This window comes from Salmo salar, chromosome ssa13 (assembly GCF_905237065.1).
Source record: "Salmo salar chromosome ssa13, Ssal_v3.1, whole genome shotgun sequence".
Classification (NCBI taxonomy): Eukaryota; Metazoa; Chordata; class Actinopteri; order Salmoniformes; family Salmonidae; genus Salmo; species Salmo salar.
The window spans coordinates 74,523,088-74,546,923 of record NC_059454.1 but is presented as its reverse complement, the minus strand read 5'-3'; the positions used below and the strand labels follow the sequence as shown (position 1 = coordinate 74,546,923).

Below are 23,836 nucleotides of genomic sequence, written 5' to 3'. Positions count from 1 at the left end.
CACACCCCTACTGTTTTCTTATCGGTGATGGCAGCACATGTAATGTTGTGAAAAGGAGAGGAGACTCTGAAACACTGCTTGTTAAGTTCAGGAATTGGATAATTTACTTGTTGAATTGAGGTGGAGAATAGCCCATTATGTGAATGCCCTGATGAGGACTTTGGTGTTGTTGGTGTGGAGTGATGTCTACTCACATCGTTTATGGAAGGTCACTCACTCTCTGGAGAGACGTGTGTGTGTGGTGTGTGACGCCTCACTTACTTTCAATATGCAAGTTAGTGAGTCGATGTGCCACAACTTCATTTGAATTAGTTTATAAATATCCTTCTGTTTTCTTTGGAAGTTGTAATATAATCATTTAATTGCATTGTATAAAATAATACATGTAGTTATGCATGGATCCTATTTTTATCAATCAAAAACTATTAAACATGGCCAATTAGGAGATTTGCTTGTCAGGGACAATCTCTTATGCATTCTGGTTGGCCAGACCGGTCTGGCCTTGCAGAGAGGTTCATTTAAGGCTTGAGAAGAACCACTGGGTGTAAGGCGCTGATGGAAAAATAAAAGCCTCCATTTGCATTTATATTCATCGACAGACACGTCAAGTGAAATATTAATACATTCTAATTATAGACTACTCACGTTGGGCAATTTTTCCCCTGGGTTGCATTTGGAGATGCAATGTTTCATCTCCCATTAAGTCTTATTAGATGAATATTGGTGTAATTACCAAAGCACTCTAGGTAGCGTAGGGAAGTGTCTGTGTGTTGAATTCACAGTAACACGTATGACATTTCACTGACGTACAGAGAGAAATGCTTTAATTTGTTGATCTGTTTTGGTGTCATTAGAGTATAAGGGGAATCAAAGTGAAGCATGTTCTTCAACTGTCACCGAGTATATTTTTTTCAACACATTTTCATCACTCAAGCGACACACACACACGTCAGATTCAACTCCCCACCCACTCAGCGCTCCAACTAGCATAACATGGATTGTAAGTTCCTTTGAATAAAAGTATCTTATGACCATATTGTTAAGACATTATTGATTTGAAATGAAAATCTGCACCTCAAAACTCTTTTTTTTTTTAAAACATACGCAGTCCATTGGCTACACTATTTGTTTGATGCATAGTGTAATACTCAAGGGCAATGCTACCTTGACTGCTGGCTTGCTGTTGAGAGACAGTCAGTCAAACCTACACTTTGTGAAACCTGACCCTTCAGCAGATCAATGTAACCCACCTAAACAAGAGGAAGTGTGTTGCATTGATTTGTGTCCACTCTGGAGACACGTTGAGGATGGAGGAAGATGATCCACATAAAATGGAGAGGTAATACTGCTGATCACCTCTCCAGTCTGTAGTCATTCTTTTGTTTTCAGTTAGAGGCCCTAATCCATTGGTGTCAAACATACGGGAGGGGTTGAGTGAAATAAATATCATTCTTTTTTTGAGGGAACACAATCTCAATTGTCATTGAAATGACTAAAAACGAATAGAAACTGTAGAAATGATCATGGATCTACATGTATACTTCATTCACCCGACCAGCTTGCTAACAGTAATCGAAAAGAGTTCTAGACAGTCAGGGAGCATTGAAAATTCCAAAAGTGACAGTGTGGCCCTTGGGGCAAAAGTTTTTGACACGCCTGAGCGATAGGGCAGTTGCTACCCTAGCGACCCTAGCGCTACACAGAGAGAGAAGCATGGGTTCAGTTATTTGATGATATGACGATTTTGGCAAGGTTTCTTCCAACTTATTGTCATGTCGTTTGGATGTATCTAAGCCTTAACACGTCTATGTGCTCCCAGGTCCCTGTCAAAGTAGAGGAAGAACCTGCATCGTTAATGCAGGTTAGAGAAGACCTTTGCCCCCATTAAAGTGCCGCCGACAGTGACGCAAACAAGCTCCTCGTCTGCAACAGATGAACTTGACCTCCGTGTTTTGTCACACACTCAGCTTACCCTCGTTGTCAGGGTTACAGCAGGCAGAAATGAGTTGTCAGCGCCCCATTTTCTTTTCCTCCCAATTTCGATTTTCTCATTGCTGCAACTCCCCAACGGGCTCAGGAGGAGAAGGTTGAGTCATGCGTCCTCTGAAACATGACCCGCCAAACCTCGCTTCTTAACACAATGCACGCTTAACCCGGAAGCCAGCTGCACCAATGTGTCGGAGGAAACACTGTTAAACTGACGACCGAGGTCAGCCTGCAGGTGGCCGGCCAAGCACACAAGGAGTCGCTAGAGCACGATGAGCCAAGTAAAGCCCCCCTAGGCCAAACCCTCCCCTAACCCGGACGACGCTGGGCCAATTGTGCACCGCCCTATGGGACTCCCGATCACGGCCTGTTGTGATACAGCCCGGGTTCGACCTGGGTCTGTAATGACGCCCCTAGCACTGCAGCGCCTTAGACCGCTGCGCCACTCAGGAGGCCCCTGCTGCGGCATTCTGATCAGATGCATGATTAGCGAGAAGAGCCAGGGTTCCTCACACATACCATAACAGAGACTGTCTGTTTTATGCACGCACACATGCAAACACACACAGGTATGCACACGACATTCACACACGCCCACTGAAGACAGAGCTGTCTTGGAGCCACAGGGAGCCTCTTTATGTGAATGTCTCTCCTCTCAGCCTCTAGAAGAGGGAAGAAAATCTCCAAACGGGTTGAGTCTGATTTCTGCGAATCAGGAGGACTACAAGGAGTGTACAGTATATAAAGAACACAGAGCTACACTAACAAGCTATTGTGGGGTCTAGTGGTGGTTTTGGGGCTATCACTCTCCTATTCATAATTGATGAGTGGCTGTGGCTGCCATCCTCTTACTCCAGACATACATTTTAGGAGGAATAAAAACAGAAAAGAAGCTTTACCCACACCGAGCTGAAAACACAGGATATATGAGAGAAACATGTAGGAACTCAAACCAACATGTTATTTTCACCTATCCAGTCATTCTAGATCATTAGGGTAAGGATACGAGGACAGGGATCCACTTGTTTTGACTATTGAGACCTAGCCCAAAGCTGTATGTGGGGCTTAGAAGTAGGGTGAAATTACCATATCTCTGTGTGGGTGGTGTGGTCTGTGCAGCCCACTGAGAAGATGACTGATGCTGGGAGGTGGCTGATGTGGGACAGGACAGGAACAGGAACTAGGTCATCACCACCAAAGCATCCCTGATCTTCCATTTGATGTATTATTTTGGTTTATTTAGGAATCTTTTACCCCTCTCAGGAAGATTTATTAGTGCATTTCAGCATCTGGTGATATGGCTGGGGGTGTTTTGATGTTGTTTTCTTTGCTGGAAGAAACAGAAACAAACTCGCTGTTGCAATCGTGTTGATTTTGTTAGATAAAATCATTCTTTTTTTTCTTTTTTTTTACTCTCTATCAACAGAAACGAAGGCAGAGCTGGAGCAGCTGATGACAGACATAAAGAAGTTTGCGAACAAAGTGCGCTCCAAGTTAAAAAGTATGTTGCAAACACACTCCCCTCTCTAGGCTAAATAATGTTGCCGCCTTTGGCCAGATTCTCTTAAAAAACAAAAACCAGGGCCTCGTTTCCTCGTTACTTCCACATGAGGATGATTGTACCAGATGCATTGTTCTTTACTAGACAACTTTTTAAGTGTTACCCAAACAAGCATGTAGAGAGAACGTTCATTGTCTAAGTGCGTCGTTAGACCATGTGTCGATACTGATAGGATTGAAAGAAAAGCAGCCCTGCCCTCGGATCAGCTTTCTCCATTCAAATCTTACCTTAATATTATATTTCACAATAGTGACAATGGATCTACTAAGCTGTATGGAATTGTTTTAAGAAAGTCATACCAAGGATCATTTTGCCATTTGATTTAGAATTTTATAGTAAAAAAATGATTTGATGAAAAAAAAGTTTGGCCTTACTGCTATTAGCATGCATTGAATAACAGATTCACTACATGGAACAACAGTCCCCCCCAAAAAATCTAAAGGAAGTGTGTTCTGAAATGTCTGTCCTATATCTGAGAGATAAGAAAGATGAGGAAACATGTTTATTTTTTAAAATGTATTTAACCCATTATTTTTGGCACTATACAGTCTAAGCCGGGTGTTTCTACTAAACTATATGGAATTGTTTTAAGAAGGTCATATCAAGGATCATTTTGCGATTTAGAATTTGAAGAAGTATTCTTGAAGTATCAAAAAAAAAATGTGGGCCTTACTGCTATTAGGCCATACAATAGCATTGAATAACATATTCACTACATGAAACAACAGATAGTCCTGCCCCCAAAAATCTAAAGGAAGTTTGTTCTGAAGTGTCTGTCTTATTTATTTATATATATATATATGAAAGAAAGAAAGATCAGGAACCATTTTAAAATAAAACATTTTTTACATGTGTTTAACACCTTATTTTTTTTACCCCCGATCTGACCACCCGTTAGCCTATCCATTGTTACATAATGAAAGGTGTGAAAGCCTTTTATAGGTTACTGTTTGTTTCCCTGGTTGAGTTGATGAGCTGATTTGGGCCATCAGTTGATTGACAGATGTAGGCCTACTGTAGAACGATAAACTTTCTTCCAGTGTGGATGCTTGTTTACATTTTATAGTTGGGGTATGTATAATTTGTCAATATACGGTATACTGAACAAAAATATAAACGCAACATGTACAGTCCCCCATGTTTCATGAGCAGAAATAAAATGTCCCAGAAATGTTTCTCAAATTTTGTACGCACATTTGTTTTCATCGCTGTTAGTGAGTATTTTCCCTTTATCTTGGCAATCTATCCACCTGACAGGTGTGGCATTTCAAGAATCTGATGAAACAGCATGATCATTACATATATGCACCTGGTGCTGGGACAATAAAAGGCCACTCTAAAATGTGCTGTTTTGTCACAATACAATGCCTCAAGATTTGAGGGAGCATGCAATTGGCATGCTGACTGCAGAAATCTCCACCAGAGCTGTTGCCAGAGAATTTGTTCATTTCTCTACCATAAAGCCACCTTCAACGTTGTTTTAGAGAATTTGGCAGTACGTCCAACCGGCCTCACAATCGCAGACCACGTGTGACAACACCAGCCTAGGACCTCCACGCTGGCTTCTTCACCTACGGGATAGTCTGAGACCAGCCGCCCGGACAGCTGATGAAACTGAGGAATGTATTTATGTCTGTAATGAAGCCCTTTTGTGGTGAAAAACAAATTCTGATTGGCTGGACCTGGCTCCCCAGTGGGTGGGCTTGGCTCCCAAGTGGGTGGGCCTATGCCCTCCCATGGCTGTGCCCCTGCCCAGTCATGTGAAATCCATAGATTGGGGCCTAATTTATTTCAATTGATTGATTTCCTTATATGAACTGTAACTCAGTAAAATTTTTGCATTTATATATTTTTTTTATATAGTTCTGGTCTTTGGTGTGGATTGAAAGCCTGTATTGTGTCTTTTTTAATATTTTATTTCTTAAAGCTGTCAAGATGTTTTATGTATTTGAGCCTATCCAAAGACGATTTCGTTGAGCTGAGACAATTTACACATCAAAGAAAATTATCAGACTATTCATTTTACTTCTTGCAAACATTGAAATAAACGCAATTGATTTGAATTAACTTGTGGGCCTAATGTAGACTTAGACTGGTCAGTATTTGGCCCAGCACTGGGCGCGAAATAACGAGGCTCGAAGCACGCTGCTTAGACCAGTGCCCTACGGCAGTTCACAATGCTCTAGCAAGGACTAAGAATATTGATGATACATAGGCATGTCGTTTTTAATTATTTTGTTTTAATAAGCCTTCCCCAAACCATAGCCCTAACCTTAACCACTCTGAATTAATGCCTAAACTCTTAACCTTTTAAAACCTCTCTGGGCTAGGCGGGATGAAATCGTCCCACCTACGCAACAGCCAGTGTAATCCCGTGGCGCGATTTTCAAATACCTTAGAAATGCTATTACTTCAATTTCTCAAACATATGACTATTTTACACCATTTTTAAAGACAAGACTCTCGTTAATTTAACCACACTGTCCGATTTCAAAAAGGCTTTACAACGAAAGCAAAACATTAGATTATGTCAGCAGAGTACCCAGCCAGAAATAATCAGACACCCATTTTTCAAGCTAGCATATAATGTCACATAAACCCAGAAGACAGCTAAATGCAGCACTAACCTTTGATGATCTTCATCAGATGACACACCTAGGACATTATGTTATACAATACATGCATGTTTTGTTCAATCAAGTTCATATTTATATCAAAAACCAGCTTTTTACATTAGCATGTGACGTTCAGAACTAGCATACCCCCGCAAACCTCCGGGGAATTTACTAAATTACTCACGATAAACGTTCACAAAAAGCATAACAATTATTTTAAGAATTATAGATACAGAACTCCTTTGTGCAATCGCTAGGTGTCCGATTTTAAAATAGCTTTTCGGTGAAAGCACATTTTGCAATATTCTGAGTACATAGCCCAGCCATCACGGCTAGCTATTTAGACACCCACCAAGTTTAGCCCTGACCAAACTCCGATTTACTATTACAAAAGTTTGATTACCTTTGATGTTCTTCGTCAGAATGCACTCCCAGGACTGCTACTTCAATAACAAATGTTGGTTTGGTCCAAAATAATCCATCGTTATATCCAAATAGCGGCGTTTTGTTCGTGCGTTCAAGACACTATCCGAAGTGTAAATAAGGGTCACGAGCATGGCGCAATTCGTGACAAAAATTCGAAATATTCCATTACCGTACTTCGAAGCATGTCAACCGCTGTTTAAAATCAATTTTTATGCAATTTTTCTCGTAAAAAAGCGATAATATTCTGACCGGGAATCTGCGTTTAGGTAAACAGACAAAAGAAAACAAAGCATGAGGTCGACTCGGGCACGCGCCTGAGTCTCACAGTACTGTAACCAGCCACTACCCAAACGCGCGACTTTTTTTCAACCAGAGCCTGCAAAGCCACGATTCAGCTTTTTGCCGCCTTCTGAGAGTCCATGGGAGCCGTAGGAAGTGTCACGTAACAGCAGAGATCCTCTGTAATGGATAGAGATAATCAAGAAGGGCAAGAAATTGTCAGACATGCCACTTCCTGCATGGAATCTTCTCAGGTTTTGGCCTGCCATATGAGTTCTGTTATACTCACAGACACCATTCAAACAGTTTTAGAAACTTTAGGGTGTTTTCTATCCAAAGCCAATAATTATATGCATATTCTAGTTACTGGGCAGGAGTAGTAACCAGATTAAATCGGGTACGTTTTTTATCCAGCCGTGTCAATACTGCCCCCTAGCCCTAACAGGTTTTAAGTTGTTTCTGTTTTAAGCCTGTAACCACATGGAATTAATGTGTCAAAAATAGACGTTCAGAGGCCCAACTCGGCAGAAAATCTGACTCCCTCCAGCAGATGGTGTTTTTAATTTAATAAAATATTCACCCACCAAGCAAAGTCTTTTTGTATGGAGGTCAATGAGAGAGTGTCGAATTTGGTCAACAACAAAAAAATGAATGGACTACGTCTCCCATTGTTAGGGCTAAGAGACATGTATCTTGTCAGTATAGCCATCATCTTTTCCGTTCATCCATGAGTCAAAGGGCAGTGGGCCAGAATCGAACCCATGCCAACTCTGGCATATGTGTGTCAGGGTCAGTGGCTGTAACTGCTGGACCACACAGGTATTGATTCTGCCTATTGCTTGCCTTCAACATATAATAAAACAATTGATCTAAAACAACAGATTTTCCCTAACAAAAAATACATCTACCCCTACAAATATGTAAATGTTTTATAATTCACAAGAGATGCGCTGAAGCCTGCATTTAGCCTACATAAAGTACAATGTACAGTAGGTACGGTACTGCATTTTATATACAAACACCACTTCCAGCTGCCCACTAAGCGGCGATTCGAAATATTTATTCAGATATTCAAATCATCCTGCTGCAAGATTACTTTACTCCTGCGATGAAAGGGGTCAGATGAAGATCTAACGATGCATTTTGGCTGCTCTATGAGTGGTTTGGCGCACTTGTAGATGTGCATGTGTTTCAAGAGCCACGTTACTAACGAAGGCTCTGAGAAACACCTTGGCTACTAAAGATCCATCGTAAGAAGGTTCTAACGATGATCTTAACTCTACGAAGGCTCTGGGAAACGAGGCCCAGGTTCTTCATTAATTAGACCTTCTGAATAAATGGTACTGGTAATGTTAGATGAATTACCCTTCTCGCTCTCTGTTCCCTACAGGCATTGAACAGTCCATTGAGCATGAGGAGGCTTTAAGCAGGTCATCTGCAGATCTGAGGATACGTAAGACACAGGTGGGTTATGCTATATATAGCAGGGACTTTCAAATCTGAGTCTGTCGTTTTCAGGATTGGAGTTGCCATCCCTGCTGTACTGTGTAACTCTAGTGAATCGTGGAAAACTCATCCTGCATCATTCCCTACCAGCATTCCACGTTGTCTCGGAAGTTTGTGGAGGTGATGTCAGAGTATAATGCCACGCAGTCGGACTACCGGGAACGCTGCAAGGGCCGCATCCAAAGACAACTGGAGATTAGTGAGTGTGCTCTGTGTGTTCCTGATATTCTCTTATCAGGAATTGTGATACGATGTTGGACATGATAGCATTACAGAGTACATAGGTACACAGCGAATAAATGGGTTCACTTGGTTTTATTTCCCCCGTCCACCATTTTGTTTGTCTATTTTTAACACTGTTTCCACAACACATTTATGTTATGCATTCTTAATAGTGGCTGGGATTCCTAATGTTTGGTTGAGGTGTAGATGTGTTTGTTAATTTATTAGCTTATATTTATGAAGAATGCATCTGTTCACATGCATAATTCAAGGCCGCGTTTCATGAGTAATGGAAGACAGGTAGATCATGTAAACTTTAGGGCTGTGTAGTCAACTTTGATCAGGACAACCCATTGGTGACCCGCGTGTATGTGTTTTGCAAATGTGTGTGTGTTTCACAGGAGGTTGGTGGAACCTTAATTGGGGAGGATGGGATTGTGGCAATGACTAGAGTGGAATCAGTGGAATGGTATCAAATACATCAAACATGGTTTGATGCCATTCCATTCGCTCTGTTTCAGCCATTATTTTGAGCTGTCCTCTCCTCAGCAGCACTCCACTGGTGTGATTTGCATATGTAATGAGGGCTTTGAGAATCGCCTCATGTTTTAAGACGCTCTTTAAATTGTTTCATCTGTTAGAACCTTGTTGTTTCCGGAAGAGGTGTGTGTGAGAGCGTGCGAGAGTGACTGGGAAATCAAGCCAATGCTTGAGATATTGATCCGGTTAATTTAAAAAGCCATCATGGGAATAGCAGTAAACAAGGTGAGGAGGCCACCGACGTCATTCCAATCTTCTATTTTAATATCCTTTTTTAAATTAATTTCTCCACTCACTCATGCAGTTTAGACTGCGTTTAATAAACCTTGAAGCGATCATCGAAACAGTTTTCCGGTTTTCTCTGGAGGTGTGTGTGTGCGTGTGTGTGTGTGTGTGTCGCACTGTAATTCCAGCTCCAGATGACGGTAGTGAGGAGATAACACCCTTAGGGGTTTATTGAGCAGAATATAAACACTGAAGTCACTCAGGCTGGAAGCAAATGACATGAGGCAGAATGGGGAAAGATTGACTCTGAAGTGATTAGAGATGTAGAGACAAGCTCCTCTTGGGTTCTCCAAAAAGTTTCACTATTGGAGAAGTGTGGGGATACCAAAATAGCTTCTTGTGGTTAGATGATTCTTCTTTTTCTTGGTCCTTCATCATCTAAAACTCTTACATTAGCATCATGGTGTTATGGCTTATGCTTTTTGCCGCTGTACATGAACGTGTATTGATATTTACAACTTCAGATGAATCCAACTGTCAACATGGGTTTGTTCATTTGTCTCAAGAAGTCATGCAATTGCTAGCCTGTGTTTCAAGCCTGCTCCTGGAAAAAGCATGACATAATTTTAATTCAGTTTAATTGAACGTTTCAAACAAGGAATATGTAGATGGGTATCAAAGGGACTCCCCCTCGAAGGTTGAGGTTGATAAAACAGGCATGTGTGCCAGCTTCTGTGACTTCCCTGTCTAAATCCCAGGCCTTCCACAAGATTGTGTGTGTGTGGGTGTGTTTTCATGGCTCCCAGGTGAGCTGCAGGTGTGTTGCAGCCAGGAAGTGCTAGCAGCGCTAAGTCAATATTGAACCAGGCGGAGCATCACACACAACAGAAATCCTGCAGCTGAACCTCCACATATATATATATATATATATATATATATATATATATATATATATATATATACACACTGCACAGTCATACACAGCCATAAAGCATTATGCATAGCTATAGAGTGTTATACACAGTCGTAAAGCATTATACATAGCTATAGTGTTATACACAGTCGTAAAGCATTATACATAGCTATAGAGTGTTATACACAGTCGTAAAGCATTATACATAGCTATAGAGTGTTATACACAGTCGTAAAGCATTGTAGGCCTACACATCTCACAGGTCTCTTTCCAAAAATTGAGAGAGACGTCCTGGTCAAATAATAATTAAATACGTTTGAGGATCGAAAGGAGCGTTATCAACAACCATAAGACATCATACCAAGCCATAGATTGTTGTACAGTCATAGTCATAGTCTACAGGGGTATACACTTTTGTTGATACCCGCAAATACAAGATTCTCTACGGCTGTCAAATTGACCTTTGACCTTTGCTCTATTTGCATCGTCACTACCACATTGTCTGCTCTCCATTGTCATGTGAGGCAGTGTGGGAATCTACCATTTACCTGTGAGTGGGAGGCTGACTAGGCTAGTGGATGAGATGAGGAGGAGGTGGTGTTGATAGCCCTGGGTCCCCGCAGAGTGGAGAGAGAGAATGAGGGGTGGAACAATGGTTAGCCTTGGTGAACCGATCCATAGTGGAAGTGTGTGCACACACTCATTTACAAATGTACACGAATGTGTATTTACACATGCGCGCGCACACACGTATACTGTACATACACACTCACACCTCAATCACAACGCAATGCAAAAAATGTAGTCTAAGCGTGGGTAAGCACTGGCCATGTCCTGATTGGGCGCTGGGTTGCCACGCCAGATGTTACTTTTGTCCTTGCCAATCCCGAATAAGTCAATCATGACACTCACTCCTCTCAATGGCAATTAGTGAAAGGGCACACTCATTAATTTAGCTGGACCAAGAGGTAATGCCATGCAGATTAACATGTTGAAAAATATATAATACTGTCACTACCTGCTACCTCTAACCAACCAAGGTTTCTACATTGACAAATGTGAGACACGTGAGAGTTATTCAGCTTTTCTTGAAGGAGTGCTGCACACAGCCCTGAGCCCAAATAGGGAGAGGAAAGAGAGAGGGACCGTTACTGGGTGTGGCTGAGGTCGGATGGATTTAGAAGTGGGAGGACAGAAGGACACTTGGAGGGAGGCAGAGGTCTGTTTTCAGGGTCTTATGTCTGTATGTGTGTATGTGTGCTTGCACAAGTGTGTGTACATGTGTCTTTCTACGCATGTGTGTAGCCATCGCATGTTGTGGCCTTTTTTGTCACTAGCTGCCATGCTAAATCCTCACAGGGTCGGTCACTAAGGTTTCAGACTTGAAATATCAGTTTCCCCCTGGATGGAAGAGTGGATTAGGCCCTCCTATTGCTAACTGCTGTCACAAAATAGCCCCAACACATCTCTGTGTTTTGCTAGCAGGCACTTTTCATTGGAAAGCTGTAGAAAGACAGGGAAGCAATGTTGCGTGTGCATGCTTTATTTCAAATAGTAATGGTGTTAACAATCTTAATTCAACCATGATGGAACTCTACAACAGGTTTCTATGGATTCTTGTTTGGATGAATTCAATCACTAAGACACATTTACTGAGTGAAACAAAAAAGTCCATACTGTATTTATCAAATATGGTCTGTGTAATTCATTTGGGCGGTAGCCTAGAGATTAGAGAGGTGGACCAGTTCAAGCCCTGGGCCGGACTAAACACAAAAATGTGAATGCAACTGAACTGGCAGCTAGAAGGCTGCTGGTCTCTAATGTACCATCTCCAGTTGTTGCCCTTGAGCAAGGCACTTAACTGCACACAATTACTATCCATCCAGGGGCACTGCACCCCTGCTGACCCTGTGTGTGTGTGTGTATATGGGGGTGTGTTGGGAAGGGCAGAAGACCAATATCAGTTTTAACCAATGGACAATAAAGTTGTATTCTATTCTGTAAGGAATATATAGGGTGTCCAATCAAAATCTTTTGACCAATGGGTAAATATGTTAATTGTGAACATAATCCTCTAAGAAAGCCATTGGTCCAAACCTCATGTCTCTATCATCTGTTCACAATTTATTGGAGTTTTTACCCATGTAGGATGGTCAAAATTAGGGGTGACTAAATCAATGGAGGCCAGAGAAGAACATCTGAAAAAAAATCTGGAAAATAGCATTGCGTCAGCTAGGCTGGATGCTGTGTGAGAATTTATGCTACCTGACAAGTTTACCATTGAAGTCGTCATTTCATCTCAAATCTGGAGGATATAAAACACTATAGAGGTAAGATAGATATTGATTTTGAGACATGACATGTAGTATTTTCATGTTTTAGTATACACTGTTCATATTAATCAAATACAATTTCATTTGGCACATACGCCGAATACAACAAGTGTAGACCTTACCTTGAAATGCTTACTTACAAGCCCTTAACCAACAATGCAGTTTTAAGAAAAATAGTTAAAGTGAAGTTGCTGTTATTTTTCAAAGACTTCATACAAAAATAAGCCTATCTCTGTGAAATATTGTAGTGGAATTATTGTAATGAAAAGGAGAGACTTTTAGATTTCTTCAAAACAATCAAACTTTATTATTTAATTACTGCAGTAATGGAGCTTGGGCCGGATTCACAAAACCTTAAGAAATGTATTCTTAACTGCCATGTTTTCCTTAACTATAGACTTAAGAACAAAGTTAGGCAAAGTTGCTATTCCGCAATAAAGTTATTGGAAATGTTCTTAAGGTTTTTCCTAAGTTTCTTCCTAAGAAAAAAGTTAAGAAGAAATGGGATTCATGAAAATAATGCTTTAGGATATCTTCTTGGAAATGTACTTAACTTTAGGACAGCTAAACCCTTGTCTTGAGACGAATGGATACTTTTGTAAACATGAAGGATTTCTTGCACCACAGACACAGTTGGCTACCGGATATTTAAATACAGCAAGAAAACAAATTAAACGTTCATTATCTAGCTAGCTAGTAATTAACAATATATTACAATATTCTATAAGTGTTAAATAGCTAGCGTTATCTCGTCAATTTGCAAAGAAGAACTTGGCTAACTTAGCTAACGTTAACGTCATTAGCTATGTTGTTTGCTATAATGTCGGGACGCGTTGGCTAGCTAAGGTAGCTACCTAATTTACCGGTTGCGCAGTCCCTCTACCACCATCTCTCCTATCATGGATGACACCTTCTCCTCCAGCTGGTCCACATTAATGGTCTCTCAGTTACCTTCTTCTTAGCAGCCGACTTGATGTCGGACCACTTTTTTACGGCATTTACGGTCCATTGCCATAGCCCCGACGACGGAGACAGACTCGGCCACTCTCGCCCATCCTCTCTTTGGTGTCTGCAGTGACCCCGCAGTTATCAAGTCTCCCCAACAGCATCCTTTTCCTGGCTGCTATTTCCTCCACCATCACGTCAAGCTCTTGTTTGCTGAAGTTTTTATTGCGCTTTCCATAGTTATCCATTTTTTATTTTGATGTACAGTAGCTAACGCTAGTCTGGCTATAATGTGTGAAAAATAACATTTTTTTTGTGTGTATAAGGGGTTCGCGAGCCAACTAAAACATTTTTATTCTCGAGTAAAAGCAATTTTTTAAAATAAAATGTAAATATCAACATTTTATTATAGTGGGCCAAATCCTATCATCCCTGTCACATATGCTTATTTATTCATTTCAAGCACGTCACTAATGTCAATGCCACATAAGAAGATATTTACGAAGTTATTAAGAAAGATATTTACGAAGATCCTAACAAAACTATGAATTCTTAAGAACATTTTGTGGAATTGCATTTCCGAACTATCTTATGAACTTCTTATTTTTTTTGTCTTAAGCAGCTTCTTAAGTTTTTTCGTAAGTAATGTTTGTGAATCCGGTCCCTGGTCGGTAATCACCCCTGGAGGTGATTACTGAGAACTCAACGAGCTGGTTTGAGCCACCGCATTTTATAGTAAATTTCATCCTCATTTAGTCTACATGACACACAACAGATGTATGGAATGGGTCACAAGGTTAAGATTTGTATGAAAGATACTTATAATCCACAGCAGACAGTATCTGCTGTAAAAACAGTCCTCATTGTGTGTAAAAACAGTCCTGATTGTGTAGAGACCAGTGTCTGGACCCCAACTCCACACTGAATCCATCTCCCCCTGGTACCCCAGTACAGAAACATTAACTCATGCTCTGGAATGCGTTATCACACAAAGACATTGTAAATCTTCCAGAGGCCCATCCTCAGTAGAACACACACAGATGAGCATTCTAACAGCCCCTTATTCTGTTGCATAACAGCATTATAACATAATCTTGTAATTTCCCCCATAATGTCAACGGAGCACTGAGCCTACTGCAAGCTTTTTATTTCCAAAGCCTTTTACATTTAATTCAGCTGGTGTCATGCTAATTTTGCTATTTGTAAGCCTTGGAAACAACTTGGAAGACACGACCACAAAATGTAAAATCCTCAAAAGTTTTGGCGAGAAAGTTGCACCTCTGTGTCAACAGAAGTCAGTGCTTTGTATCGGATGTATTAGGTTACAAAATCCAACTTTTGGGATATAATGTTAATTATAAACTGGATGGTTCAAATCCTGAATAGCCGTGGTATAGCAGACCGTATACCACGGGTATGACAAAACATTTATTTTTACTGCTCTAATTACGTTGATAACCAGTTTATAATAGCAATAAGGCTCCTCGTGGGTTTGAAATATGGCCAATATACCACGGCTATGGGCTGTGTTCAGGCACTAAGAACAACCCTTAGCCGTGGTATGTTGGCCATTTACCACATCCCCTTGTGCCTTATTGCTTAATGTTACAGTACATGACCAAAGGTTTGTGGGCACCCCTTCAAATTAGTGGATTTAGCTATTTCAGCCACACCCGTTGCTGACAGGTGTATAAAATCGAGCACACAGCCATGCAATCTCCATAGACAAACATTGGCAGTAGAATGGCCCATACTGAAGAACTCAGTGACTTTCAACGTGGCACCGTCATAAGATGCCACCTTTCCAACAAGTCAGTTCGTCAAATTTCTGCTCTGCTAGAGCTGCCCCTGTCAACTGTAAGTGCTGTTATTGTATAGTGGAAAAGTCTAGGAGCAACAGCGGCTCAGCCGCGAAGTGGTAAGCCACACAAGCTCACAGAACGGGACCGGCGAGTGCTGAAGCGCGTAGAGCACCAAAATCGTCTGTCCTCGGCTGCAACACTCACTACTGAGTTCCAAACTTTCTCTGAAAGCAACATCAGCACAATAACTGTTCGTCTGGAGCTTCATGAAATGGGTTTCCATGGCCAAGCAGCAGCACACAAGGATACGATCACCATGCTCAATGCCAAGCATCGGCTGGAATGGTGTAAAGTTTGCCGCCATTGGACTGTGGAGCAGTGGAAACGCGCTCTCTGGATTGATGAATCGCGCTTCACCATCTGGCAGTCCGACGGACAAATCTGGGTTTGGCGGATGCCAGGAGAACCCTACCTACCCGATTGCATAGTGCCAACTGTAAAGTTTGGTGGAAGAATAATGGTCTGGGGCTGTTTTTCATGGTTCAGGCTCCTTAGTTCCAGTACAGGGTAATCTTAACGCTACAGCATACAATGACATGCTAGATGATTCTGTGCTTCCAAATTTGTGGTAACAGTTTGGGGAAGGCCCTTTCCTGTTTCAGCATGACAATTCCCCCGTGCACAAAGCGAGGTCCATACAGAAATGGTTTGTTGAAATTGATGTGGAAGACCTTGACTGGCCTGCACAGAGCCCTGACCTCAAACCCACTAATGCTCTTGTGGCTGAATGTTCCAACATCTAGTTGAAAGCCTTCCCAGAAGAGTGGAGGCTGTTATAGCAGCAAAGGGGAGACCAACTCCATATTAATGCCCATGATTTTGGAATGAGATGTTCAACGAGCAGGTGTCCACATACTTTTAGCCATGTAGTGTACAGTTGAAGTCGGAAGTTTACATACACCTTAGCCAAATACAGTTAAACTCAAGTTTTTCACAATTCATGACATTTTAATCCTAGTAAAAATGATCTGTCTTAGGTCAGTTAGGATCAACACTTTATTGTAAGAATGTGAAATGTCAGAATAATAGTAGAGAGAATTATTTCTTTCAGCTTTTATTTCTTTCATCACATTCCCAGTGAGTCAGAAGTTTACATGCACTCAATTAGTATTTGGTAGCATTGCCTTTAAATTGTTTAACTTGGGTCAAACGTTTTGGGTAGCCTTCCACAAGCTTCCCAGAATAACTTGGGTGAATTTTGGCCCATTCCTCCTGACAGAGCTGGTGTAACTGAGTCATGTTTGTAGGCCTCCTTGCTCGCACGCGCTTTTTCAGTTCTGCCCACAAATTTTCTATAGGATTGAGGTCAGGGCTTTGTGATGGCCACTCCAATACCTTGACTTTGTTGTCCTTAAGCCAATTTGCCACAACTTTGGAAGTATGCTTGGGGTCATTGTCAATTTGGAAGACCCATTTGCGACCAAGCTTTAACTTCCTGACTGATGTCTTGAGATGTTGCTTCAATATATCCACATCATTTTCCTTCCTCATAATGCCATCTATTTTGTGAAGTGCACCAGTCCCCCCTGCAGCAAAGCACCCCCACAACATGATGCTGCCACCCCCGTGCTTCACAGTTGGGATGGTGTTCTTCAGCTTGCAAGCCTCCCCCTTTGTCCTCCAAACATAATGATGGTCATTATGGCCAAACGGTTCTATTTTTGTTTCATCAGACCAGAGGACATTTCTCCAAAAAGTACGATCTTTGTCCACATGTGCAGTTGCAAACCGTAGTCTGGCTTTTTTATGGTGGTTTTGGAGTAGTGGCTTCTTCCTTGCTGAGCGGCCTTTCAGGTTATGTCGATATAGGACTCGTTTTACTGTGGCTATAGATACCTTTGTAACTGTTTCCTCCAGCATTTTCACAAGGTCCTTTGCTGTTCTGGGATTGATTTGCACTTTTCACACCAAAGTACGTGGAGACAGAACGCATCTCTTTCCTGAGCGGTATGACGTGGTGTCCCATGGTGTTTATACTTGCGTACTATTGTTTGTACAGATGAACGTGGTACCTTCAGGCATTTGGAAAATGCTCCCAAGGATGAACCAGACTTGTGGAGGTCTACAATTCTTTTTCTGAGGTCTTGGCTGATTTATTTTGTTTGTCCCATGATGTCAAGCAACGAGGCACTGAGTTTGAAGGTAGGCCTTGAAATACATCCACAGGTACACCTCCAATTGACTGAAATTATGTCAATTAGCCTATCAGAAGTTTCTAAAGCCATGATATCATTTTCTGGAATATTCCAAACTGTTTAAAGGCACAGTCAACTTAGTGTATGTAAACTTCTGACCCACTGGAATTGTGATACAGTGAATTATAAGTGAAATAATCTGTCTGTAAACAATTGTTGGAAAAATTACTTGTGTCATGCACAAAATAGATGTCCTAACCGACTTGCCAAAACTATAGTTTGTTAACAAGAAATTTGTGGAGTGGTTGAAAAATGAGTTTTAATGACTACAACGTAAGTGTATGTAAACTTCCGACTTCAACTGTATGTTAGAGAAAGACCCCACTGAACGATTCAGAACATTTGTCTTGGTAAAATGTATTTTTTAACATAAGGAAGTGAAATGTTACCAAAGCGCTCTGCACAGAGTGGGTGGACACCCTAGAATATGTTCTATGCAGTTATGAATTCATATATGCTTTTATGGATGCTTAGCAAATTTTATAATGTATTTTTATGGGTGTAATTGGAGGCACCATAAACTCATTACACCCAGGTGGTTCATAGAAACTACTAAGCAAGGGGCACCACCAAGCAAGCGGCACCATGAAGACCAAGGAGCTTTCCAAACGGGGACAAAGTTGTGGAGAAGTACAGATCAGGTTTGGGTTATAAAAAAATATCCGAAACTTTGAACATCTCACGGAGCACCATTAAATGCATTGTTAAAAAATTGAAAGAATATGGCTCCACAACAATCCTGCCAAGAGAGTGCCGCCCACCAAAACTCACGGTCCAGGTAAGGAGGGCATTAATCAGAGTGGCAATAAAGAAAACAAATATAACCCTGAAGGAGCTGCAAAGGTCCACAGCGGAGATTGGAGTGTCTGTCCATAGGACCACTTTAAGCCGTACACTCCACAGAGCTGGGCTTTACGGAAGAGTGGCCAGAAATAAAGCCATTGCTTAAAGAAATAAAATAAGCAAACACGGTTGGTGTTTGCCAAAAGGCATGTGAGAGACTCCCCAAGAGACTCCCCAAACATATGGAAGAAGGTACTCTGGTCAGATGAGACTAAAATTTAGCTTTTTGGCCATCAAGGAAAACACTATGTCTGGCACAAACCCAACACCTCTCATCACCCAGAGAACACCATCCCTGCTGTGGGGATGTTTTTCATCAGCAGAGACTGGGAAACTGGTCAGATTTGAAGGAATGATGGATGGCGCTAAATACAGGGAAATTCTTGAGGGAAACCTGTTTCAGTCTTCCAGAGATTTGAGACTGGGACGGAGGTTCACCTTCCAACAGGACAATAACCCTAAGCCTACTGCTAAAGCAACTCAAGTGGTTTAAGGGGAAACATTTAAATGTCTTGGAATGGCCTAGTCAAAGCCCAGACCTCAATCCAATTGAGAATCTGTGGTATGACTTAAAGATTGCTGTACACCAGCAGGAACCCATCCAACTTGAAGGAGCTGGAGCAGTTTTGCCTCGAAGAATGGGCAAAAATCCCAGTGGCTAGATGTGCCAAGCTTATAGAGACATACCCCAAGAGACTTGCAGCTGTAATTGCTGCAAAAGGTAGCTCTACAAAATATTGACTTTGGGGGGTGAATAGTTATGTTCTGTCTTTTTTGTCTTTATTTCTTGTTTCTTTCACAATAAAAAATATTTTGCATCTTCAAAATGGTAGGCATGTTGTGTAAATCAAATGATACAACCCCCCCCAAAATCTATTTTAATTCCAGGTTTTAAGGCAATAAAACAGGAAAAATGGCAAGGGGGTGAATACTTTCGCAAGGCACTGTATCCATCTTTTCAGCCCCATCTTTGCTTTTTTAAACAGGAAATTTGTGAAATACTGCCTTTGAAACAGACAATGTGTCTCCCACCAGGGGCTGGGTTAGGCAGAGATAGAAGCAGGCAGACAGGCAGATGAGAGACTAGCATGTGATTAATCCTACGCTGATGCCTTTCTCGCTTCCTCTTTCTTTCTCTCCTAAATCTCGCTCTTTCTCTTTGCGCCTCGTCCTCCCAGACTACTTGCCCGAATGGGGCTATGGGCGCCCACTCTCTGCCATCGTGATGAGTGATGCGTCTGTACGCACAAACAAACACACACACACACACACACACACACACACACACACAAAGACAAGTACGCACACACATGTGTTCTTGGATATACAGGACCAGTAAAAAGTTTGGACACACCTAATCATTACAGGGTTTTTCTTTATTTTGACTATTTTCTACATTGTGTAATAATAATGAAGACATCAAAACTATGAGATTACACATATTGAATCATGTTGTAACCAAAAAAAGGTTAAACAAATAAAAATATATTTGAGGTTCTTCAAAGTAGCCACCCTTTGCCTTGATGACAGCTTTGGACACTCTTGGTTACAAGATGTGTTATTTCATAGTTTTGATGTCTTCACTATTATTCTACAATGTAGAAAATAGTAAATATAATGAAAAACCCTTGAATGAGTAGGTATGCCCAAACGTTTGACTTGTACTGTATAGTACACACACAGACATACAAAGACATACTGTATACTTGTGCGTGCAACACACACACACACACACACACACACACACACACACACACACACACACACACACAGATCATCCCTGAGGATACTAATTTAGCCTGTCACAATGACATTTGGTCTGTCTTCATCAGTTACAGTTAGCCATTACCAGTTTGATAACTTTGAGGTTTATTGCTGTTTCAGAATGTATAGTCTTCTATTGTGCTGGAAATACTCAATTGCTGTTGGTTATAGGTTGGTTATTGGAGACCAACTCTATGGATTGTCTTTGTTATTGTAGCTGGTAGGAACACAACTAATGAGGAACTGGAGAGCATGCTGGAGAGTGACAACCCTGCCATCTTCACATCAGGGGTGAGTGACCACACATACACACTTACAAGTAGCCTATACACAAACAAGAACATGCAAGTGTCTGAGATAATCATACACAGTACAATCATCTAGCAGATGAGCTTTCTCTGTTGGCGAGGTGTGGCATACCAAATGAGTATGCCACACCTACAAGGGGGAGAACTTGTGTGTGGGTATGAGTGTGTGATGACACACAAACTGTGTCTCTGTCTCTCCTAGATCATCATGGACTCCAACATCACCCAGCAGGCCATGAATGAGATTGAGACGAGACACACTGAGATCATCAAGCTGGAGAACAGCATCAGAGAACTTCACGACATGTTCATGGACATGGCCATGCTGGTGGAGAGCCAGGTAGGAGTCTATACACACTGACTGGCCAACACACAACAATGAAGACTACACACATACCAATTAGAAAACCCACGACAATGAAATCCCTCTCTTTCTGTTTCCTGCTCCTCCGTTCACCTTCACCTTCTCTCTCTCTTTTTTCAGGGGGAGATGATAGATCGTATAGAGTACAACGTGGAGCACTCAGTGGACTATGTAGAGAGGGCCGTGTCTGACACCAAGAAGGCAGTAAAGTACCAGAGTAAAGCCAGGAGGGTAAGTCAAATACTAACTGTCAATGTGACCTGATGCGAGTGTTATCGTTAGATATGACTTAGATGCTACGTGGCATGATGTTGATGTGAGGTAAGTTGACGTGAGGTGGCTTGGTCAGCTGTGCATGTCTTTCCCAAAATAAAAGATTCAGTGAGAGATAATTGACTCAGGCCCATAGGTGTCTGTATCTCTCTCTCTCTCTCTCTCTCTCTCCATTCAGTGGTTCAATGAGAAGATTGTCACACACAGCATACATTACATTTTAGATGTCTCGTCCACCCCCTTGTGTCTGAACAGACACAGTGCAGGATGGGATGGGACCCTGCTTGTTGTCTGTGCAATGGGGAACAGTGCCTGTCCCTTCATATTGGTCACACAGCCCTCTCCCAGCTCCTAACCAGACAAAACATTGGACCCACAAACCCACTTTTAAAGTGAATATGTCACATATTGACATCAATTGATCTCGGGAGACCTCCGTGGAAAAATATACTATTAATTTCACCTCTTCTGTTTTGCTCATCTACAGTAGTAAATAAATCTGCATCTAGTGTTATAGGTGGGTAAATTAAACAGTCACAAATAAAGGTGCACAAACTGTTTACTTGCATTTACCCTCCACTACCCTCAACCCCTTTTCAACCCAGGCAAACCATGCATGACCTTATGTGACATGGTCTCATTGAAGTCCATGTGTCTATATACCCTCAACACTGCTGCTGTGACAGAACAGCATGAATCTCCCCAAGCCTACTGCTGTCTGCTGGGTTACATCTATTATTCAACTGTCTCTTCTACACACACTGTAGAACTTACCATTAGGCACAGATCTAGGACCATCTTACTCTCACCAACTCCTGAGCATTGCTATCAGAGAGAAAATGTGAAACTGACGTAAGACCAGCGGATAGGCCGGGTAAACTTCATCAGACTCCTCCCAAATGACAGGCTGTACAATATTGCCACCACTTGGTCAGATAATAGTACAGCAGGTCAAGGTTGAGAGAAGTTGCAATTTAAACAGACAATTAAAGTATGACTCTAATACAAAGCTCATATATAGAGAATAAAACCCTATTCCAATAAATTAACATACTTTCAAAATGTATCTGTTTGCTTAAGGCTGTGAAATGCTGGGGCATGTGTGTATTTCCTAGCAATGTCAGTGTGTAAGCATGCCCGTGTGTGTTTTACCTGTTGCACATAACTGTGTTGTTGGCAATATGGTTAGTAGTATTTCTGACAATAACATTTTCTTGACATTTTGGTAACGCCATTTCCCCCTCTACTCTTCCATGCTGCCTGGAATCCTTGTTTTATTTCTATTGACATAATGCAATAATGGTCATGCAGAAGAAAATAATGATTATTATATGTTGTGTGGTGCTTGGTATTGTTATTGCCTCCAGTGTTGGTGGAAGTTTAGCATAGAAGACACATTATACACATATAGACACACACGCACACACACAAATAAAAGATAGACAGTGTACAGGGCAGGTGTATTCGTTATGCATGAGTGTCTCTTGTAAATAATGTGGTTCTAAACGTCTTATTGATTGTTGGATGTTGAATGTTTTACAGTGACATTTAAAATGTATTTGGGGTCTGATTGTAACTGGGAGCGGGTCATTAGTGTTTTTGACAACAGTACTGTAACTCTTACATTCCAATTGAAAATAACTCTTTATATTTTGTATGTCCAAATAAATGGCCTCTTTTGATGAGTGAAGTCAGCGTTTTCTGATTGATTTGTCTGACCAATACTTCTCAACGATCTAGCTATCTATAACCAGAAAATGACATTTCCGAAAGAAAATGTGTGTGCTTGCTTGTCTTGAAATATTTATGGTGGTGAAATCGTCATAACCCTGCCCTCTGATTAGTCCCTTCATAACATCGTCATAACCCTACGCTCAGATTGGTCCCTTCGTAATAACATTGTCATAACCCTGCTCTGTGATTGGTCCCTTCATGATGACATCATCATAACCCTGCTTTCTGAATGGTTCCTTCGTAATGACATCGTCATAACTGCTCTCTGATAGATCCCTTCATAATGACATCATCATCATAACCCTCCTTTCTGATTGGTCCCTTCCTAATTACATCGTTATAACCCTGCTTTCTGATTGGTCCCTTCGTAGTGACATCGTCATAACCACGTTTTCTTGAATTTGATGATATAATCTTGAATCCCATTCAAAAACAGTACGTAACATGATCCAGGAAGTAGGCTGGACTTTCATAGTGTATTGAGTGTAGCACATTATATTTATAGACACCTGGCTGTGTCATTATGCTATCACTCACTATCTCCTCTCCCAGTGGCCATGGATCTGTGTGAATGACTCAGTGTGACCTGTTTGTTCCGTCCCTCACTCTGTAGCACACTGGATATGTTCCTACATCAATCTACACACAGTACCCCATAATGACAAAGCGAAAACTGTTTTTTTTAAATGTTTTGAAATGTATTACAAATAAATAAGTATTCAAACCCTTTTGCGATGAGACTCGAAATTTAGCTCATGTGCATCCTGTTTCCATTGATCATTCTTGAGATGTTTCTACAACTTGATTGGAGTCCACCTGTGGTAGGTTAAATTGATTTGTACATGATTTGGAAATGCACACACCTGTCCATCTAAGGTCCCACAGTTGACAGTGCATGTCAGAGCAAAATGAGTGCATGTCGAGCCATGAGGTCAAAGGAAT

The 23,836-nt window shown here is 41.3% G+C and overlaps 1 protein-coding gene across 3 annotated transcripts in view; it reads left to right on the top strand.

The window, feature by feature from the left end:
• LOC106567662 (syntaxin-1A) overlaps window positions 1–22,850 on the top strand; it is a 33,661-nt gene extending 10,811 nt beyond the window's left edge. The window contains exons 4-10 of one of the 3 annotated variants that reach the window (XM_014137208.2): window positions 3,413–3,487; window positions 8,258–8,331; window positions 8,464–8,572; window positions 20,433–20,506; window positions 20,726–20,863; window positions 21,008–21,118; window positions 21,339–22,850. In XM_014137208.2, the coding sequence (XP_013992683.1) occupies window positions 3,413–3,487; window positions 8,258–8,331; window positions 8,464–8,572; window positions 20,433–20,506; window positions 20,726–20,863; window positions 21,008–21,118; window positions 21,339–21,515 (758 nt within the window). In that variant the 3' untranslated portion in view covers window positions 21,516–22,850. The remainder of the gene's footprint in view (window positions 1–3,412; window positions 3,488–8,257; window positions 8,332–8,463; window positions 8,573–20,432; window positions 20,507–20,725; window positions 20,864–21,007; window positions 21,119–21,338) is intronic. The other 2 variants (XM_014137209.2, XM_014137211.2) reach the window with 2 other exon arrangements.
• The last annotated feature ends 986 nt before the right edge of the window (window positions 22,851–23,836 follow it).